General features: G+C 19.9%; 1 protein-coding gene across 3 annotated transcripts in view; it reads left to right on the top strand.

The window, feature by feature from the left end:
• Nucleotides 1–20033, top strand: part of LOC102675490 (5-hydroxytryptamine receptor 1) — a 407095-nt gene extending 387062 nt beyond the window's left edge. For 2 of the 3 annotated variants that reach the window (XM_031515321.1, XM_031515322.1), the window contains exons 6-7: nt 1614–1658; nt 19136–20033. In XM_031515321.1, the coding sequence (XP_031371181.1) occupies nt 1614–1658; nt 19136–19768 (678 nt within the window). In that variant the 3' untranslated portion in view covers nt 19769–20033. The remainder of the gene's footprint in view (nt 1–1613; nt 1659–19135) is intronic. The other variant, XM_006609888.2, reaches the window with a different exon arrangement.
• Nucleotides 20034–20959: the final 926 nt, after the last annotated feature.

The following is a 20959-nucleotide window of genomic DNA, read 5'->3' on the forward strand; positions in this document are numbered from 1 at the left end:
ATTCTTTTTAGATATTTTTACTTTAATATAATATAATATATAATTTTTATAATTATTATTTTTAAAATATTTATTAAAATGGGATGAAATAATAAAATATAGATATTTTTAATCATTTATGATTGAATTTGCAGTAGACAAACAAGGACTAAATTAAAGAATTAAGTTTACGGATGGATTTCAAAATTTTAATAAATATAAAACGACTCGAGGTAGTTTAATTAAAATTTTTTAAATTTTTTAGTTTAATTAATTGTTGATATAAATTGTCTCAGTAATAATCATAGATGAATCATAGATGTATAAATTGTATCAGTAATAATCATAAACTTTGTCATTAAAATCCGAACTTTTAGATAGTCAAAATTCATATATCTTCTTCCTAAGTTATTCATTTTCCTTCTCATCAGCTTTGAAAGATTTGCGGAAAAACATATCCAATTGGAAAGATTCATCAGAAAATAAGGCCTAATTTCAACAAAAAAGATTAAAAAATATTATTTGCTGAAAATAAAAATAAAATCAGTTTAAATTATTGAACAAAAATTTATAGTGAAATAAAAATAATATTTAATTTTAAACGATTTAAAATTAAGAATCAAATTCCAGCAATTTAAATATTAATTGTAAAAGGAAAATATTTGATATTAGTTGTGAAAAATAGGAAAAAGTTTTATCTATATATTTCATTTTTCTGATATATTTAGGATAAAATGTTTCTACGCTCTAGAAAACAAACATTATAAATATAACATAATTATTATACACAAATATATACACAATTATCGAATTACAAAAATATAGTGGAATCATTTTTTTATTGACATTCAAGATAATAAATATTTGCAAAAATATATCATTTAAATCGTATAAATTTGTATGAAAGTAAAAATTAACAATATTTTAGAAAATTTTTTTCAGTATTAAAAATCCATAGAATAGATTTTGATTTTTATTACATGTATAATAATAAGAAATCATAATGATATTATAATTTATTTTGTTTATTCTGTTTATTTTTATAACAATAAAAGAATAAAATAATCGAAAATGTAATTAAACAATTTTAGATTTTATACATTAAACAATAAACTTAAAAATTTTATAAATTTATCTAATATATTTATGTAATAAATTTATTGTAATCTCTTAATATATTTTTTATAATCCAATATAATAATATGTGAATTATTCTATTTATGTTTCTTAATGTTGTTGTTTTTGCTTAGTATTTAGCAAATTGAAATTAAAATTATTAAAATATGATATTTTTCTATAATAAAAATAAATAGTTAATTAATATCAATCTCATACTAAAATATATAATCTATTATATAACTTATAATCTTCATTTATCTACATATTTAAATGTTTTAATAATTTATGGATGGAAATATACATTTAAATTCTTATTATTTTAAAGATTTTATTTTATAAAATAAATTTTTTTTTATTCTTTTTTTTTCATTGTTAATTTTTTTTTTAATTTTAACGTTATGCAAAAACTGTCATAAATTTTCGTTTCATATTTTACCGCGAATTCATCTTGTAACGATATTTTATTATATATAAAATATATAAGTCTGAAAGTATTCGTAAAACGTTTGTTGTAGATACGATCGAACCCTCGTGGCGATACACAGGATAATATGAAATCGGTAAGAAAATCCTTAATATCAATCATTCATTCCTAATTCGATTGTTAAATGATTTTTTATCGAATTATTTCTTTCGATACTTTTTTATTGGTGCAAAGGGATAAATTTTATATAAAAGAAACGCCCACATATATAAAAATTAGAATATAATTCTTAAATTATTATAATAATCTATAGTAATAAGTTAATTAGTTAAGTTAATAAGTTATTAATCTATAGTAATATCTATAATAATAATATTTAATGAAATCAATGAGTAAAAAATATTATAAGTATTCTTCAAAATTAAACAAAATTATTTCAAAAATTAATTAACTCATTAAGACTGAACATAATGTACTTATTAATGTAATTTGCAATTTTTTCTTATTGAATTTAAATTATTAAATTGTATTTTTCTATATTTTTGTATATCTATTTTATTTAATATATATTATTAATATAAAATATTTTTAAAAATTTCCATTGTCCAAGAAAAATATCTTAAATATTTAAAATAATAAATAATATAAATGTATATTTATATTATAATAAAATTATTAAAAATTATTTTATTATACATATTTATATTCTCTCTTATACTAAATCAATTATGTTAAATCATTAACCAATAAACATAAATACATAAAATAAATATAAGAAATGATTTTCAATATGTTGTAAATGTTTGTCTAATTAAAGATTTATAATTACAATTTCTATCGATTATTTTTTAAAATAACTAAACTTAAATAAACATATCATAAATTGAACCAACGCAAATAAAACCAGCGATTGCTAAGTTGAATTTGTTCTAAATACACAATATATATGCATGTAACATCGATCGTTTATAGGAACTTCTTTGATCTATGTTAAATATTTAACTATATATGATCCCTTTGCGCCTGACTTCAACTTCTAAACAAGATTGCAACTGGTTTCATAATGACAATCCTTTTATCATGGAGTTCGACTTCTATGTTGAAGTTCCATTTAAGATTTGGAACTGAGTTTAAGGCGATTATGAAACTGGCGGTAAACAGGAATTTTGCAAGATAACGTGATAAAATAGTTGGCAATTGTTCCATTTCATTAGAGGATTGACAACAGTTAAAATGATAAATGATCGAAAAATATGAGCATTTTTCTCATCATTCATTTTTCTTTATTTTTTTATTAGAAAAAAAATTGTAATATTTAATTTCAGAAAAATATAATTTTATAAAAAATCTACATATTAAAATTTTGATTAAATTGAAATTAGAATTAAATATTTGAAAAAATTATTAGTAATTAATCATTTCGTTCAGATAACAGTTTTCTTTTTGAGAATAATTCATATATAACTAATTATGAAATTCACTTATCAGGAAAATAATATACAAACTTCTACATGTACTGTTTAATTAATTTATAATTTTATTTAATAACAAAGTTCAAGATTTATTAATTAATCAATGTTCAAGTTAATTTAAATAATTAATCATTCAATTTTTATATTCAATACCAACTCCAATTATTTGTTTTCCAAATAATATTAAAAAAAAATATATGAAAAATAATAAAAACATTCTCAAATTAACCTCACAATTTTTAAATTGTTTTAAAATGATTTGTTAGAAAATTTTGTAATAAAAGAATTAATTACTTTTGCTCAATCTTTCAGTTAACTCTCTTTTCATATATTTTAATGAGCTTGTTTTTGTTTTTTATAATTAAATTTATATTATAATTTCAAATAATTTCAAATTTTTATTTAATTTATAATTTCAAATAATTTTTTTTTTACACATAATTGCTAATATTTAATAAGCATTTCTTATAGATTTAATAGTTGAATATGAATTTGCAAACCATTTTTTTTTAGAATTTTAAAAAAAAATTGCCATTTTTCAATTTTAGAAATATTTTATACTTTCATTATAATACTTATTTAATTATTCTTGACATGAAATGACTGTGTGGATTCTTTCAATATAATATAAATAGTTATTAGATTATAAATATCTAAATATATTTAAATAATAACCAAATAATGAAAACACGCTCATTTTTGTTAATATTTTTCAATTTATTTTAAAAACTAAAAGAAAAAACCTAACCATATCATACAATAAAGCATCTTTTTATTAAATATCAAAAATTATAAAATTTGTTTATATGTAAAAATATGAAGCTATAAAATCATTTTTATTTTCAATATAGAAATTCAGAAAATAATTCAGTAAAATGTATAGTAATGGCAACTGTATTTAATGACAGCAATCATTTTACCTTTTAACCAATTTTTATGAATTAGAAATATGTTGTTTAATATCATTTTTTCGTTTATATATACTGTTAATCGGTTTTAGTTTTCAAATTATTTAAAATATATTTTTTACAAATATATTTTTTACAAATATATTTTCCATACATTCCCTTATATTCTTATATAAGCAGTCACTTAATACACGATATGCATCTTAGGTTCGCTATGTCAGTCGTCCTCTGATTCAAATACATATTTACAATCTATCTCTTGATGAATCGCAGTATAATTTAGTTAAACTTTATTTTAAACTTTATTTTAGTTAAATTTTATTTTAAAGTATCAAAAATTGTTAATTTTTTTTATTTCTTCTAATAGCTTTTTCAATCTTTTAAGAATCTACTGCTTCAAAAATTATTTGTATATAAAGTTATTGATTTTAAGCATATTTGACAAATTATTAGAATACCATTTGGTTTGGTTATATTATCCAGAATTATATATTTGCATTAAGATGACGATCATAAGTGCAATAAGTCAAATTTGATAGCATAGATATAATTCACATATTTTTTACAAATATTTTTCTAATTTGTTCGAATAAGAGCAGCACGTCTATAAAGATTGCATAATATTTATAAATTTTTTTGTAAAAATCCACAATTTTTGAAAAATCGATTTTAAAAAGAGATTGCAATTTTTCAACTTTGTAAATGTTTTTTTCATAATTTTTAATTGTTCTTGACACAAAATGATTATATGTTCTCTCTCGAATAAAATGATATAAATAGTTATTAAATCACAATCTAAATATATTTAAATAATGATCAATCTTAAAAAAATGCTTAAAATATAGTTATTTTTGCTCATATTCTTAAATTTACTTCAAAAAATAAAAGTTTAGAAAAAGAAAAGAAAATCTAACCATGTTATGTATTAGCAATTTTTCTGCTAAGGAAAGCATCAAAAGAAGTCAATAAATAAATCATTTTTAGTTTTAATATAAAAGCAAAGTTTGACAAAACACGACGCTGATAATGATATTCAATAATAACAATTGTATTATCTATCAAAATTAAATTGAAATTATCTACAAAATTGAAATGCGATATCAGCAAATTTACAATTAATACGTTAAGTTAAACCAGTTTTAAATAAACTGCCACATATATCAAAAACAATATATGATATTATATATATATATATGATATATGACAGACTTTAATAAATATGTAATTCTATTTTTCATCTTTTTATGAATTGAAAATTTATTTATCATTATAATAAATATTGAAATATTGAAAGTGCATTATATAACAAAATAATAATTTTATTTATATTGAAACTATACAAGAATAACAAAAAAATTAAAACATCATTAAAATTATCAAATAGAATCCATGAAAAAAATACAGAAGATATATACATATATACACATATATGTAATTAATATATATAATTATATTAATACGTTATATTAATATATATAATTAATTATTATATATATAATTATCTATTTAATTATCCTCAATTAGAATATTATATGATTTCTGCTAATTCTACTGAAAAAAAAAGAAAAAATAAATGTAAGTGAGATATTAATATTCGTAGAATTCAAATCACAGGCATCAAAATTTTTATATACTCGAAGACGATTGTAAAATTTTAAATATTGATCAGGATATCAATAGTTATTTAAAATACATATAAAAATGCGGATAAATCTACTTAAATAGAAAACTGTAGAATTTGTCCCAAATATATAAAAACTGTTTAAATAGTTTAATTAAAGATTTTTAAGATAATTTCAAATAGCTTTTTTTCTTTGATTTTTTACAATGATATTTTTTGAAAAAAATTTTTGTTTCAACTTTTTTCATAAAAAATTCTCGTTTTAGCTTTGATAATAAGTTATTAACAAAAGATACTGATCAATCATATACATATAATATCAATTAAGTTTGAATAAATAAATTATGTATCGAAGCAAATTTATTGAATATTTATTAAATAAAATTATATCGAATTACACTTTATTCATATTTATTCAAATAATAAATTAATTAATTAATTATTATTCGTGTAGAATGAATAAATTGAATTTATTTGTTATTTAAAATAAATAATATTAAAATTATGATAGAAATATAAAATTTTTTTAACGATTTTTTAAATGAACACATAATACATATTTAAAATAAAAAAATGTATAATTAAATGTTACGATATACTGAATTATTGAAATAAAAATATATAAATAATTTGTCGAAATAATTATTACATTATATAAATATATTATATCATAGTATATAAATATAATATATCATATTTCATTAAAATCACTTCTTATAATTGTATAATATTGTTAGATGCAACAGACTCAAAACACTCAGATCCTTTTTGAAATTTTACATTCTTTTTATATATATGTAGATAATATGTGTCTGTAAATTTCATTATTGTATTTTTAAAATTAAAACTAAGTCTGTATTTTTAAAACTAAGTCTATATATGTTTCGCAGATCAATATTGACCAACAAACATTTATTTTTTTAAAAATATAGAAATATAATTTCTTCTTCTTCTAACATCTAATAATATAATTTATCTATCAATATCGAAGATATTACTTAATATGGATGAATCTCTGCAATCGCATGCGTTTAATTATGATGAATAGAATATAAATGATTAAATAAGTACAAGATGCAGCAACGATACATATGTAGGAAATCTTAGGATTATAAATATAATTATTTATTTAACAACTTAATCGACTTTTTTATTGATATGATTTTTAATTCTGTGTCAACTTCTATTTCATAAAGAATTATCTATCATGATAAAAATTTATTTTGAAATAATATCACATAATTTAATGTTAAGCTCATATTCTAACTTTATGTATCCTATACTCATAGTTAATCATATTTAAAGTGATCGAAAAAATATTCACAAAGATTGACTTATTAGGAATAGAAATTTTTGTAATCTGAATAAAAAAAATTTTTATAATCTAAATAATAACGAGAATTTATTTGCTCTTTTAAGAAATTATAATAATATTATAATATATAATATATAATATTAAAATTAATAATATATAATATTGAAATTAGGATGAGATTTTTTATTATTCTTAACCAAATCTATATATGAAATCTTTTTTATCTTTGTTATTAAATCAGATATAATTAATCATAATCCAATTGAGATTTCATGAAATTTTTTTATATATCTTATGTAATAAGTAATATTCTCGTAGTTACCCAGTTTTCTAATTGACAGTATTATTTTTAGAAAATATTAATATCGATTATATTCGTTCTTAAATTTAAAGATCGTGCTACATTAGTTTATAATCAAATTTCATGTCTATTCTAAATTTCTAATTGAGGTTTTTTTTTATTTGAATATTGATTTATTTGAATCAATTAATAATTTAATTGTAGATGAAAAATATAACCAAGATTATATATTTATATCGTTTTTAATTAAAAAATTTGAAGTCAATTTTATTTATTTAATTTGGTCGAAATTTATTAAACATTTTGATTTAAAATATATTTTATGTGATTTTAAGTTAATTCCTTTTGTGTAAAATGGTTAAATCATCTGTAAAAAATTAAGCTTTTTCTTATATATTTAATTTTTAGAAAATTTTTAATAAATGTAAAAATATTGATATAGAGATCCTATTTACTTAAAATATCTAAAATAATATTTTATTCTTGCATTATATTTTATTACTATATATTTATGTGTTATTACGACTTTTTCAATATTCATGGAAATTAAAATTATATATTATTTATTTAAAAAATTCTTGTATTTAAATATTAATGTTAATTAAATAGTCTACGGTTGAATAAAAATATCTAAAGCCATTTTGGATTAGGATAATTATTTTATTATTTTATAAATATCTGATTAATTTTTTAATTCTTTTAATCAAAAGATTTGAAATTCTTCATTGATTCTAAGAAAAAGATTTTAATTTCAAAAGTTGATTCTATTTCAAAATTAATTCAATTATTTTATATAATTTATTATATATAAGAAATTTATATCATATATATATAAATTTATATCGTAATTTAAATCAGTATAATTCGAATATTTTCGGAAAAAATTAGTATGTTAGCAATTTCTTTATAACTGATAATTATCAGAATTAATATTAATATTAATATTAATATTGATATATTTTTTGTAGAAAAGTTAAATTGTTTTAAGTTTATTCTATATTGTTTTAATAAAAATAGACTTGTTAATTGATATCAATTTAACTATGATAAAACTTAATTATGTTTGCATTTTACATTGCTTCATCATTTTTCTATATTTTTTGAACTATATAAGTTTGTTTTATGTTTCTCTTTTCTGTAAAAATATGTTTGAAATTTTTAATTGTTGTTTCTATAGTAATTATTTTATATTATATTATTTTATATTTTATGCTACTTTCTTATATTTCCAATCTGATCTAATCTTTAGTTTTTGAGATAAAATGCTTGCAACAATTATTATGGTAATAAATTTTTTGATTACTTTTTTATTACTGTTTATTTAAAGATTGAAGTTAAGGTTAAGATATATAAAAGATTGTGAATATTTGAGCATAAAATGTTTTATTTAATTACTTCATAATATTTATTCCAATCTACTAAGTTGAACTTCCATCGAAATACAAATTCAACAGGATGGAGATTGATTGGAATGGATTTATTATAATGAAAAACTATTATAAAAATCCAAATTTAAATGGTCATTATACAAATCACATCAAATGAATATATATATAATCAATTTTACAGGTTATATTTGACTATATAGATTTAATTTTATTTCACTGTAGATTTCATTGAGCTGAAATAAGTTAAATTGAAATCGCTTAAAATAAATATATTTAATGTTTTTATTTCTTTATTTAAAATATTTATATATTTTTCATCTTGAATCAGTTTTTTCTGAATTCCAAAGTATATTATGATTATTAAAATCGTTTAAGTTGAATTGAAGTAATTATGTAAGATTTCTATATTGAAAAAGTTATATAGCTCAATTTAATATAGTAATTGACTTTTAAATAAATCTTACAAATATCGATGTTTGGTATTAATTATATTTTGATGGATATTATTTTCATTAAAGGAATTTAATGAAAATTTCTAAGTTACAGATATTAGTTATAATATGTTTGAAACGTATGATTTATAATTAGTTAGTTTTGAATAGTTTGATTTTCTTCATTCATATAATGTGTATACTTAGAAAGCATTTATTAAATCGATAAATCACTTATGAGACAAACGTACGAGATATAAATCGTATAGAATATATAAGAAATAGATAGATTCATTATTATTATCGAACAATTACTTTACATGTATTAAATAGATAGATATCATAAATCTATCAGTCTATATCATAAATCAAAACGAATTAATAATTTTTCTTAGAAAAACTTATTCTAAAAAAAATTTTTTTTATGTATCTGAAACTTTTCATAGATTATATGAATCGTTAAAATCATAGATTCAAAATATACTTATTTTGAAAAATATGTTTTAAGCATTTAAATAAATGATAGGAATTAAGGACATACATATATTTATTTTTGATTATAATTAATTTATAATCCTTAAATAAAAAAATTAAAAAAATTTTTTTTTCCATTCATTTTTACATAAATCACTATCTAGCCGTTTGTATCATGATTTCGGAAACATTCTGTATATTTAGGTATAGATACTTATTTTTTATCTTTATCCTATAAAATAATTTATCATGTAAAATTCCAAGAGAGAGAAAAAGAATTATTGATATTTATATTTTTATTATTCATGTAATTCGTACATTTCATCATCAAGATTTTAATTTGCATAAAAAAAGGATGCGCTTATCCGCGTGATACCGCATGGCCCGGATTTAAACATCAGCGAGATTGAAATCTTTCGTAAAACTGGGACATGATAAAAAGTCAGAAAGGTGATAAAAATAATCAGATAAAAATAAAACAATTCTCTTAAAAGGTAACTAAAATTGTGAATTCAATGAATTTCTTTGTTCCGAAACTTCCGAGTCTTAAATCATTTAACTTTCTCACTTTTCTCAATTATCTCAAATGTCATTTGCATTTCTGACAATCTGGATCATATTTATCTTTATTTCTGTTCATTTGTTTAATAGTTTTCTTAATCAACTAATTTATAATTTTATGTCTTATTGATGTTTATGCTCTTCCATGAATATATCATAAATGAGATTATTTCACAAATCGAAAAAAACATTAATAAAAATTTAATTATTTTCGATAAATATTTTTTAAGATAAATATTACTATATTATAATGATTTAACATTTTTATATATAATATCTATAAAAAATTATATATTTTTAATAAATTTCGTTTCATAATTTGATTGAAAATTTTTTGCTAGAGATAATATAATTTTATTTGTTATATTAAAGAATAAATTAGTAATAAATTTACATTACACATATAATAAAATTATTAATTATAATTTATAATTAATAAAACATTGAAAAAAAAATAAAAAAGTTTGGTTATTGTACAAAAAGGGATATCTGAACTAAATATCTCAAAGGACTATCCATTGTTGTAAAATTATATAACTATTTATATTATGAATCTTCAGTAAATTTAGTGATTTCTAACTATTTTCTGCAATTGATTGATGATTAACTGAATTTTTTAACAACTGATTGTATTTTGATTTCTAACAGATTTCTAATTAGATTTTCAATAATTGATTAAATTCTTACTGATTTTTGTGACTTCTAATTGTGATTTGAATGAATTCTCTGATGATTGATTAAATTTAAATATATAATAATTGAATTTCTCAATGAAATCTAAATTCTAACTTTTGGAAACTGTTGTGAACATTTTTTTCAGTAATTTTCAATAAAAATATATCTAAGAGGCAATGAAAGAAAACCAATAATCGCATTAGGAACATTCTTTCTAAAAATATAGGGATTAGGATTTTTCAGTAGTTAATCACAAGGTATTTAGTACAAAGCACAAGACATGCAAAAATGATTTATGAAGTGGCTATTATATTTCAATTTCTCAAATAATTGCTATTGAGAATCTAAAACAATGTATTTCTTTGTAAAGAAATTGTATTTCTTCACTGTTAAAAAATTGGAAATCTAAACTGTTGAAAATATTAAAGCTAATATTAAAACTAATATATTAAATATTAAAAAAATAAAATTTAAGCTATTGTAGCCCTTTCAATACTCTTTTATTTTTAATAAAAATAACAGATAAAAATTCTTGACGTAATGATGCTATGTTATGTGACGAATACAAAGAAATGTAATAAAAAGAATAAGAGTGAAAATGCCAAAAGAATAAAAAATGTAGAAGAGACAAAAACGTAGAAAAAGAGCTTATTATTTTAATTTTAAATAATACAATTACTGCGTTTCTTCTTGCTTGACGGAATTATTTTTCTTATTATTAGATAATTAATTGATTAATTAAATAATCAAAAATTAATTAATTATAAGATTCTTTTATATTAGTTTAATAATTAAAGTAGAATCAATTTTTGCCAATATTTTTATAACATTATAATTAGGCAAAATAATATATATAAAACAATAAATTTATAATAAATATTTTTTCCATTATCAGAAAAATCTATAACAACACAGAATTCAATCAAAAAATCAAAAAATCTGATTTAACAATCTCTTTGATATCTTTTAATCTACTTTCCTGTATTTAAGATATCTTAGAAGGCTTTATTGATGAGTTATTAATAGATCTCACATTTCGATCTTTCTTTCTTTCTTTTTTTCTTCCATAGAAATTTCATCCTTTCATTTTTTTTCCTTTTTTTCTTTATCATATAAATTTATCATAAAAACTATTTTAACATATATTTTGAATAAAAGTTCAAACAAAATCATATTTAAATAATCATTAATTGTTTTAAATGTTTTGCAAAAAAAAAATGATTTCACATTATATCCTTTTTTTATTCAATATTTTATAAATTAAAAAAAATTAATATGTTTCTATATACATATTTTTAATTTTTTTCCAAAATATTTTTTTTTTTTGCTATACAGACTTTTATGTATAAATTAATCAATATAAAGTAATTATTTTTTATCAATATTTATATAATGAATATATAAACATTATATTTTAATTATTTTTTTATTTTTTAAATAAAATTATTTTTTTTAATAGAATATAATTTTATTGCAATAAGCAATAATTTGTTATTTTTTACAAAACAAGTATTACATTATATATTCTGAAAAATCTTCTTAGGAGATATTTTAATTCGAAGTTTATAAAACTTACAAAATATTAAAAACAAAGAGAGCATAAATAGAAATATTTCACGTGTTCCTTGTTTGTTCCTTTTTTCATATGTATAATAAATTTTATAAAATTCAAATTACAATATGTTTTAAATTTATGATTTTTCAATATAAATATCCTAATGTTTTTTTTAGAAAAAAATAAATTGCATCGATTGCATTAAAAATTATAAAAAATGAAGGTGAGCTTAATATGATCTTTATAAAATCAATTTATAGAAAAATTATTAATATCTCTAATGTATCTGTTTATATCAAATTTGATCTAAAATATTTTTTCATATTTACTGTACAATGAAACTATTAATATTAACATAATATATCTCTCAAATTATTTTTACAACAAGTTTTTTTTTTTATATATTTCTTTTTTCATGATATTCTTTTCTTCAAAAACTTCACTGTATTTAGATAAAACAGATATCTTATATAATTATCTTTTAACTTAATTATGATTATCATTTAACAACAATTTTTCACCAATTTCATACAATTTGTTTAAACAATATTATTGATATCGTGACTACTGATACTTAATATCGGGGATTGCGTTTATAGATGTAAAATCCAGATTATTCTGATAATCTCATTAATATTCAATGGTCACTCTACCATATGTCGTAAATCCCACAGAACAGAATCCCTCTATGCAATCTATGATAATGCGGGTTTTTTCAAACAAGCTATTTGAAATAAATATATAATTTAAATGCGATGGATTTGATCATTTCCATTTATTTTATCCGAAATTCTTCTAATAATATATCATATATCATATGAATAATTTTCTTTTTTTAATAGAAAAAACTTATTTGTATATACAAATATATATAATGTATATATAAAAATATATATATGTATAATGTAAATATATATGTATAATATAAATATATATGCATAAAATTGCTATAATGGAATTATAATAATATATAATAATATATATATATATAATAATAATAATAATAATAATAATATAAATAGAATTATAATTAATTTAAGAGAGACAAAACATAATGACTTAATTATTTCAAGTTGTCAACTCACCTAACAATTTTCATTCGATTGTCAAGCGAACAATAAAATGACCTTGCAATCAAGCTTGTTGGAGTTTCTTGGACTAATTCAATAGATTAATCTATTTATCCCCATAAAGCAGAATAGATTTCTGTCTGTTCATGCAGATCGCGATTCAACTAGTTAAGTTTTCAGGTAAATGAACCGACCTCAAATCAACCAAAAAGTTGGACTCCTCAAATCACAGAGCTACATCATACTTAAATCTGATCGCTGAATTATTAAATCGATCGAAAATATTCATCGCTATTTTTCACGTTTATGAGTTCATTTAAAAATTTCAGCTTTTAATTCAAATATGTACATTTTAATTAGCGAAATATAAATTATGAAAAAAAGATAATAAGATAATCTACTTAAAATTATGTGCTTAATGAATATTTAATAAAAAATTCATAAAATAGACAAGTCATTTAATACAGTTTATAATATTAACTGATTTTTAAAATTTCTAAAATCAGATATTAACATTTTTTTTAATAACAAATGAATATAACATGTCATATTATGTTATGTTAAAAAAAAAATCTTAATTTCTTTATAAAATTTCAATAAATATGGAATCCATTAGATCTATTTCTAATAATCTTATTTATACACTATATATTTATACACTATCAAAATCACTCTTTTGAGAAATGAGAAATTACAGAAATTAAGATTTTTTTGATCTTCAAGAGATTTCAGCTATTAAATGTTATTAACTCTTTACGTTCGAGATCTTTTTTTGGCGAATCTTCGAATCAACAATTCAAGATGATTTTCCGATGAATTTCTTACAATTAACTCAAAATGACTTCACATTTTGACACATAATTAGCATAATTAATTTTATATTTTAATATTTTATGTATCTTTACATAAAGAAAGAAAATTTGTTGAATATTAAACTCTATATTGTTGTTTTGTATGATATTTTATAAAGCAATCCAAAATGCATTCTCGGTTTGTCAAGCCAAATATCACAAAATAAAATATCGTTTAATGTCTTTCATCTTTCTTATTTCGTTGACAGCAAAGCTTATAATTATTATTTTTCGCCTTTTTACATCTTTCGCTTCATCTCTATCTTCATCACTGCTTTCTTTCTTTCTATTGTTTCTTTATAAATAGAAGTAATTTCATCATTCAATAACAAAAAACTTATCTTAATTTAAATTAATCATTATTATAATCTTACAAAATTTAAAAACTTTGAAAATAATATTCCTTACTACGATTATCAAATTTAGAAATGATACCAAAAATAATATCAAAAATGCAATCTGATCCGCAATCACGATTTAATTTGATGAAAAAATCTAATTATTTGACATTATATTATTCTACATTTCATGAGATTATACGTAAAGATCTTAAGAAAGTTATTCGCGAAGCAATATTCTAAAAAAATTATAAATAAATAAATATTATTGCCAGTATAATATATTGAATCCAAATAATGCCTAAGAGATACCTAAGAGGTCACCTTTCAAGTTATCGCATCATAGTCTGAAAGTCACCATTCCAATGCAAAGAATTAACAAATAAAATTAGAAACATTAACGTATATTTAATTTTATATATGTGTATTTCTAATGATTGGAAAGTATTCGTGTTCGATAATGTTGCATGGATAGAAGCTCATTAGATACATGCATGTATATATTAAATGTTCTTTTATGACTGATGTGTTTATGTGTGTAAAAGCTATGTATCTTTTTAACGATAAGAGGACTGTATTACGATACAAGAATTGGGTCTCTCATAATATCAATTTAGGTGTCCGATAATCAGAGCACGGTGCATTAGAATTATAAGAAAATTATCTTATTCGTCATATTTGGCAGTTAAAATATAGATGTGTTCACAATATTAATTCACAATATTAATGAAATATTAATTAAATGTTTTTTCACATTATGCTATAATAGGTAATGTTATCCAATAGTTATAGCATGTTATATATGATATATATTCCTTGTTACAAGAAAAATTATTTATTGATCGTCAAAATATGTCTTCATAAAGAAATATTAATATAATTACATTCTCTCTTATTTTTTGATGAAGGCTTATATCTTCACAAATCTCTTCCAAATTCAATTAGGAGAGTCATAGAAAGACACGATAATAATCAATTAGATTGCATCCTGGTTTGTGATATAAATTAAGAAAATTTCTCAGACTAAGCTCCTAATCTGCATCATATTAAGATACGTTCGTAATACTCAGAGATTGATTAGCATATGTTTATTATAGATTTCAAACTGGGATAATGTTGGTTCCTGTTGAATCAATTATATTTAAAATCACTTTTGAGATAGTGTTGTACTCCAACTAGGCTAAAATATATAAAAAATATATAAAAGTGATAGAATCTAAATTCTTTTCAAAAACAGCAGTCTTGTGTTGGACAATATCATTTTTTATTTAATTTTAATGATGATAATAATGAAAAAAAAAATTCTGCGCAAAAAAATTTTTCCGAATAAGTTAGTCATAAATCTCGCGAGTAATAAGTGCTCTCAAACAAAACAATTGAATTTAACTTGATTTATGTTAGATATATGATTATAGTTCTAATTCGATTATTATAAAACAATATTATTATAAAACAATTATATATGTAAACAAAGTTTACATATATAATACAATTACAGCAATAAATGTAAATATCAAATTTAAGTTCATTTAATTATAAGTTGGTCTTAATAATCATAAGCCATAAATTGGAAATGAAGCTGCTAAATGTTCTATATTAAATTAAACAAAAGAATTTATTAAGAAACAAAATAAAAATTACATGAAGTATTAATTACTTATTTAAATTAAATTATTTTAAATTACTTATTCGTTAAATTTGTTTGGAGTTTTTTAAAAAAATTTAATAATAAAATTTTTATTATTAAAAACAAACTAAAACTCGATAAAAGAATAAGAACTCATAATTATATAGAAAATAAAAAAATAATAAATATTCAAAAATATAATAATACAGCAATTAATATTCATATGAAATATATATATATATATAATATATGAAAATTTTATCTTTTTTATTTCAATTATAATATATATTTTATATATTTAATTTTAAATAATATGATTTACTAATTACCTTAAGTATTAATTGTTAAATAATATTTTTGTTTAACTAAAGAAGTTTAAATAATTTTAACATCAAGCATATTGTATTGAATGCACTAACTTTTCATCCAAATCGCATACAATCCGATTATCTTAACACTCTTTCGAAACGAAATCAAAATGCAAACTAAATCCTAAATATATATTTAATGAATTAAAGAATTAAAAAAAAAAAGTAAGTTTAAAGTTATCCAAATTTTTGATATTATAAAATTATCAAATCATAATAGATTAATTTATTAAGATATCAAATATTAAATGAATGAATTATCATCTCAAATAATTCAAATTTCTTAAAATTTTGACAAAAATATAGATATAGTTATCCAACTATTATATAATAACAATTAATCTGCAGATTTTTATGTAATTAATGCATAGAAAATATTATCATATTTTAGTTTAAAGAATCATTTTTTTAAATTTTACTCTTAAAGCTATATTTCATTTGTATAAAATATGCAATAATTTAACAATAAATATAACAAAAATCCGCAATTAAATTTATACTCTAATATAGTAATTTATATTCTAATATATGTTTCTAAATAAAAAAAAAACACAAAAAATAATTGCAAAACAAAAAATAATTAGATTTTACATTTATAAGAATGTAAAATCTTTTTTATTTTCTACTATTTATTTTATAATTTATTTTACATATATATAAATATATATATTTTATATAATTTATTTTGTAATTTTCTACTATTCTTATTTTTCTTATTAAATATTATAATTTATTAAATAAAAAATAAAATTAAAAAACAAAAAGAAATGTATAAATTTTTAAAATATAAATAAAAAGAACGAAATAAATGACAATACTGATTTTGAAATTAATTTAATCTTTTCTTTTACTTTCAGAAGCTCGAATGATAAAAATTTAAATAAAAGAAAAAATTTTTATAAAATTATATTTTTTTTTCTATATTTCAATTAATATGCATAATAATATGTACAGTGTACAATAATTTTAATTAATAATAGTTAAAATTGTTGTTAAATTTAATTACTTACAATTAATGAAGATATCAAAATATGAAATACTATATTTATTATATTTATCATATCTTGTTGCAGTGATATACACGAGAGATTTGTTTTACCGGAAGGATCGAGAACCACAGTAACGTTGTTATCACGTCCACAGATTGCAAGTTCAATTCGAAAACATGTCTTACTGTATTAATATATAATTCATAAACATGTTTATGAATTTCGATGAATATGTTCTTTATCATTTGATCATATCTATTTTTCATATATATATATATTTATTAATATTATTTGTAAGTAATATTGAATATTTTTATCAATTATATTTGATTATTTGAAAAAGATTAATTTTAAATTATTTTAATTATATAACATATAAAATATCGTATAAATTTATTTTATTTATTGAATCCATTGGATAAATAAAAATATCATAAAATCATTATATAATTATCATATAATCATAAATTATAATATCATAAATTAGATTTTTTAAAACAAACTTCAATCAATCACAAAAATCAATCAATTTTTATATATATTATAAAACTTATTATTTTATTGAAACATTATTTCTCAATATATAATATAAATTCAATAATATATAAATAATATTTATAACAAATTTATGAATTTAATTGTTTTTAATAAAAATTTTTTAATGGAAATTTTTTTCTTATAATTAATGAATCTTATTCGTTTATTCAATATATTTCAATATATCTCTTAAAATTCAAATAATTAAAAATTATAAAATGAATAAAATTCTTCAAAAATTAAATTTAATTAATAAATATTATTTTATCATCTCTATTTATTTCTACTATGTTACATATATTGCAAAATACGATGTTGATTTATTTGTTACATCTTACATCTATTTGTTACATTACATCTTAAACAATCGTATCAATTCAATCTCGAATATAAATACAAACTATTTATTATCCATCCGTTCCATTTAAAATTTCGATCTCACAGAATTTGAAACCACAACACGAACATCGCGTGCATCATGCATACCAATGAAACGAACTGTACCATCTTGAAAGCTGTAAAAGTATGCATTCAGAAATTCTCATTGAAAAACCGAACATTCTAAGAACTCCAAACTCCATCGAGCTAATGCATCGATAATAAAGTTCAAGTTCAATGGAACTTCATTTTATATGAACTAAATTTTAAAAGTGTTTTTTTTTTTGACCATTTGAATTTTAATCGAATTTCTATTATCTAAATTACTACATCATTCTATTATATATACCAATCTATAAATATTTTTATAATATAATAGAAATGGAAATATATTTATCTTTAATATAAAATAAATATAAAATAAATATAAAATAAATATAAAAAGTTAATTTTTTACATTTGCAAAACTGTTTCCAAATTTATAATATTACAGTATTATTATGTATTTTAGAGAAAATATTTCGTAAAATCCTCTCATAAAAATATTAACTCGTATTGAACAAAAATAGTGAAGAATCGTGATAAAAATTAAATAAACTTTCATGAAAAATTTAATTATATGAATTTATTTCTTTCAACATATTTATATAAGCAAACTTTTATTATATTTTAATAAAATAATAAATTATAAACTAAAGAACAAAAGAAAGAGAAAGGATAAAAATTCAACGATTCTTCAATTTTCTTGTTACAGTGTAGTGGTCATACAGTGCGATGTTTTACCGGTGGTCCTCGCAAAAGCCATGAGTCGCAATGTCCAATGCTTCAGAAGCTCGAGAAGCCCGTCCTCTCTTCGTCCACGACAACTACACCGCCGATGACATCAACCAAGTCGACGATTGTGAGAAACCACTTGAACAGCACCTGTAGTGTAACAAATTCGCCGCATCAGAAGAAATTAAGGTTCCATCTGGCAAAAGAAAGAAAAGCCAGTACTACATTAGGAATCATAATGAGCGCTTTCATAGTTTGTTGGTTACCGTTCTTTGTATTAGCTTTGGTCAGACCATTCCTTAAGAATCCAGATGCTATCCCAGCATTTTTATCCAGTCTATTTCTTTGGCTTGGTTATTGCAACAGCCTATTGAATCCTATCATCTATGCGACTCTGAACAGAGACTTTCGAAAACCGTTCCGTGAAATCCTTTACTTCCGTTGCAGTAATTTGAACCACATGATGAGAGAAGAATTCTATCAGAGCCAATATGGTGATCCTATTAATAATTGCGAAATCAAGGCTGGAGAAATAGACGCCGAACGTCTCAATAATCAAGGTATCGAATCAATCGATATTGCTGCAAACGCTCCTAATGAGAGCTTCCTGTGATCCGGGGATAACTTCGATCGTCGAGCCAATCGCAAGACCCTTGAAACAAATTTGAATCCACCATAATTGATTTTCATTTCAATTTCGTGAATAAAACACTGATTGTAGAGTATTCTATAAGTTGATTCGAATACTATAAATTTTTTAAATTTGATTTTCACTATATAACTGTGATGTAATAATTCATCGCGTTACACATTTAGCGCGAGAAATTAGAAGAATGAATTGAATCAAGCTGTATTTTAATTATAAATTCAAGATCTAATTAAAAATAAAAAATTTTTCCTGAATTAATTAAGTATAGATTGTTAAAAATCATAATTCCACATTCAATAATTATATATGTTAACACGTTCAATCCGGATAATGACACAAAATACTTAACACACAAAATACTTTATACAATATACAAAATAGAGAAATAATTATAATGAAATAAATCTTCTATATAATCCTTATAAAATCAAACTTCATTCAAAATATATAGATGATATAGCATTAGAAAATTTATCGGTAATTGAAATAATTTTCTCTATTTTATTTTAACAATAAAAATTTATTAATATTTGCAATTGTTTTATTTGTAATATAAGTTTTTTATTTGAAATATAAATTAGTATTAATTAATTATAAATTCTATTATTATTGAGAATTCTAAAACAAAATTAATATTAATGTATAAGATAATATAATACATATACAATTCTAAATAAGTTCAATCTCTTAAAAACGCTTGGTGTAAATAGTCGATATTATGACAACAATTAGTTATTTTTGATGCATAATCTAAAAAATGAATCAAACTTCTATATTTTTAGTTCGTTGAAGATCCGAATGAAATCCGGATTGAATATGTTAATACTGAATATATTAAAAAATTAATCAATTATGTTAAAAATAGATCACTTGAACAGTGGTCGAAGAATCTGTTCCAGAGATATATATAATAATATATATTATTACTCGATTCAATTTTTCACATGATCAGATATCCAAACAAAACCTCGTTAAATCTTTTCCGTTTCGTGACAAGGGAAAAAGTGATTTCTGTACTATCTTTACGAAGTGAAGAAAAGAAAGAACTAGCAAATCAGAACAGACATTTCTTCGACTAAACTAGATCATGTGAAGAGTGCGATATCAAGAAGAAGAATTGTTGAAGAAATTCTCTTAGGGTTTAAACGTGATTGT

Source organism: Apis dorsata, unplaced genomic scaffold, assembly GCF_000469605.1.
Source record: "Apis dorsata unplaced genomic scaffold, Apis dorsata 1.3 scaffold_63, whole genome shotgun sequence".
In the NCBI taxonomy this organism is placed as follows: domain Eukaryota; kingdom Metazoa; phylum Arthropoda; class Insecta; order Hymenoptera; family Apidae; genus Apis; species Apis dorsata.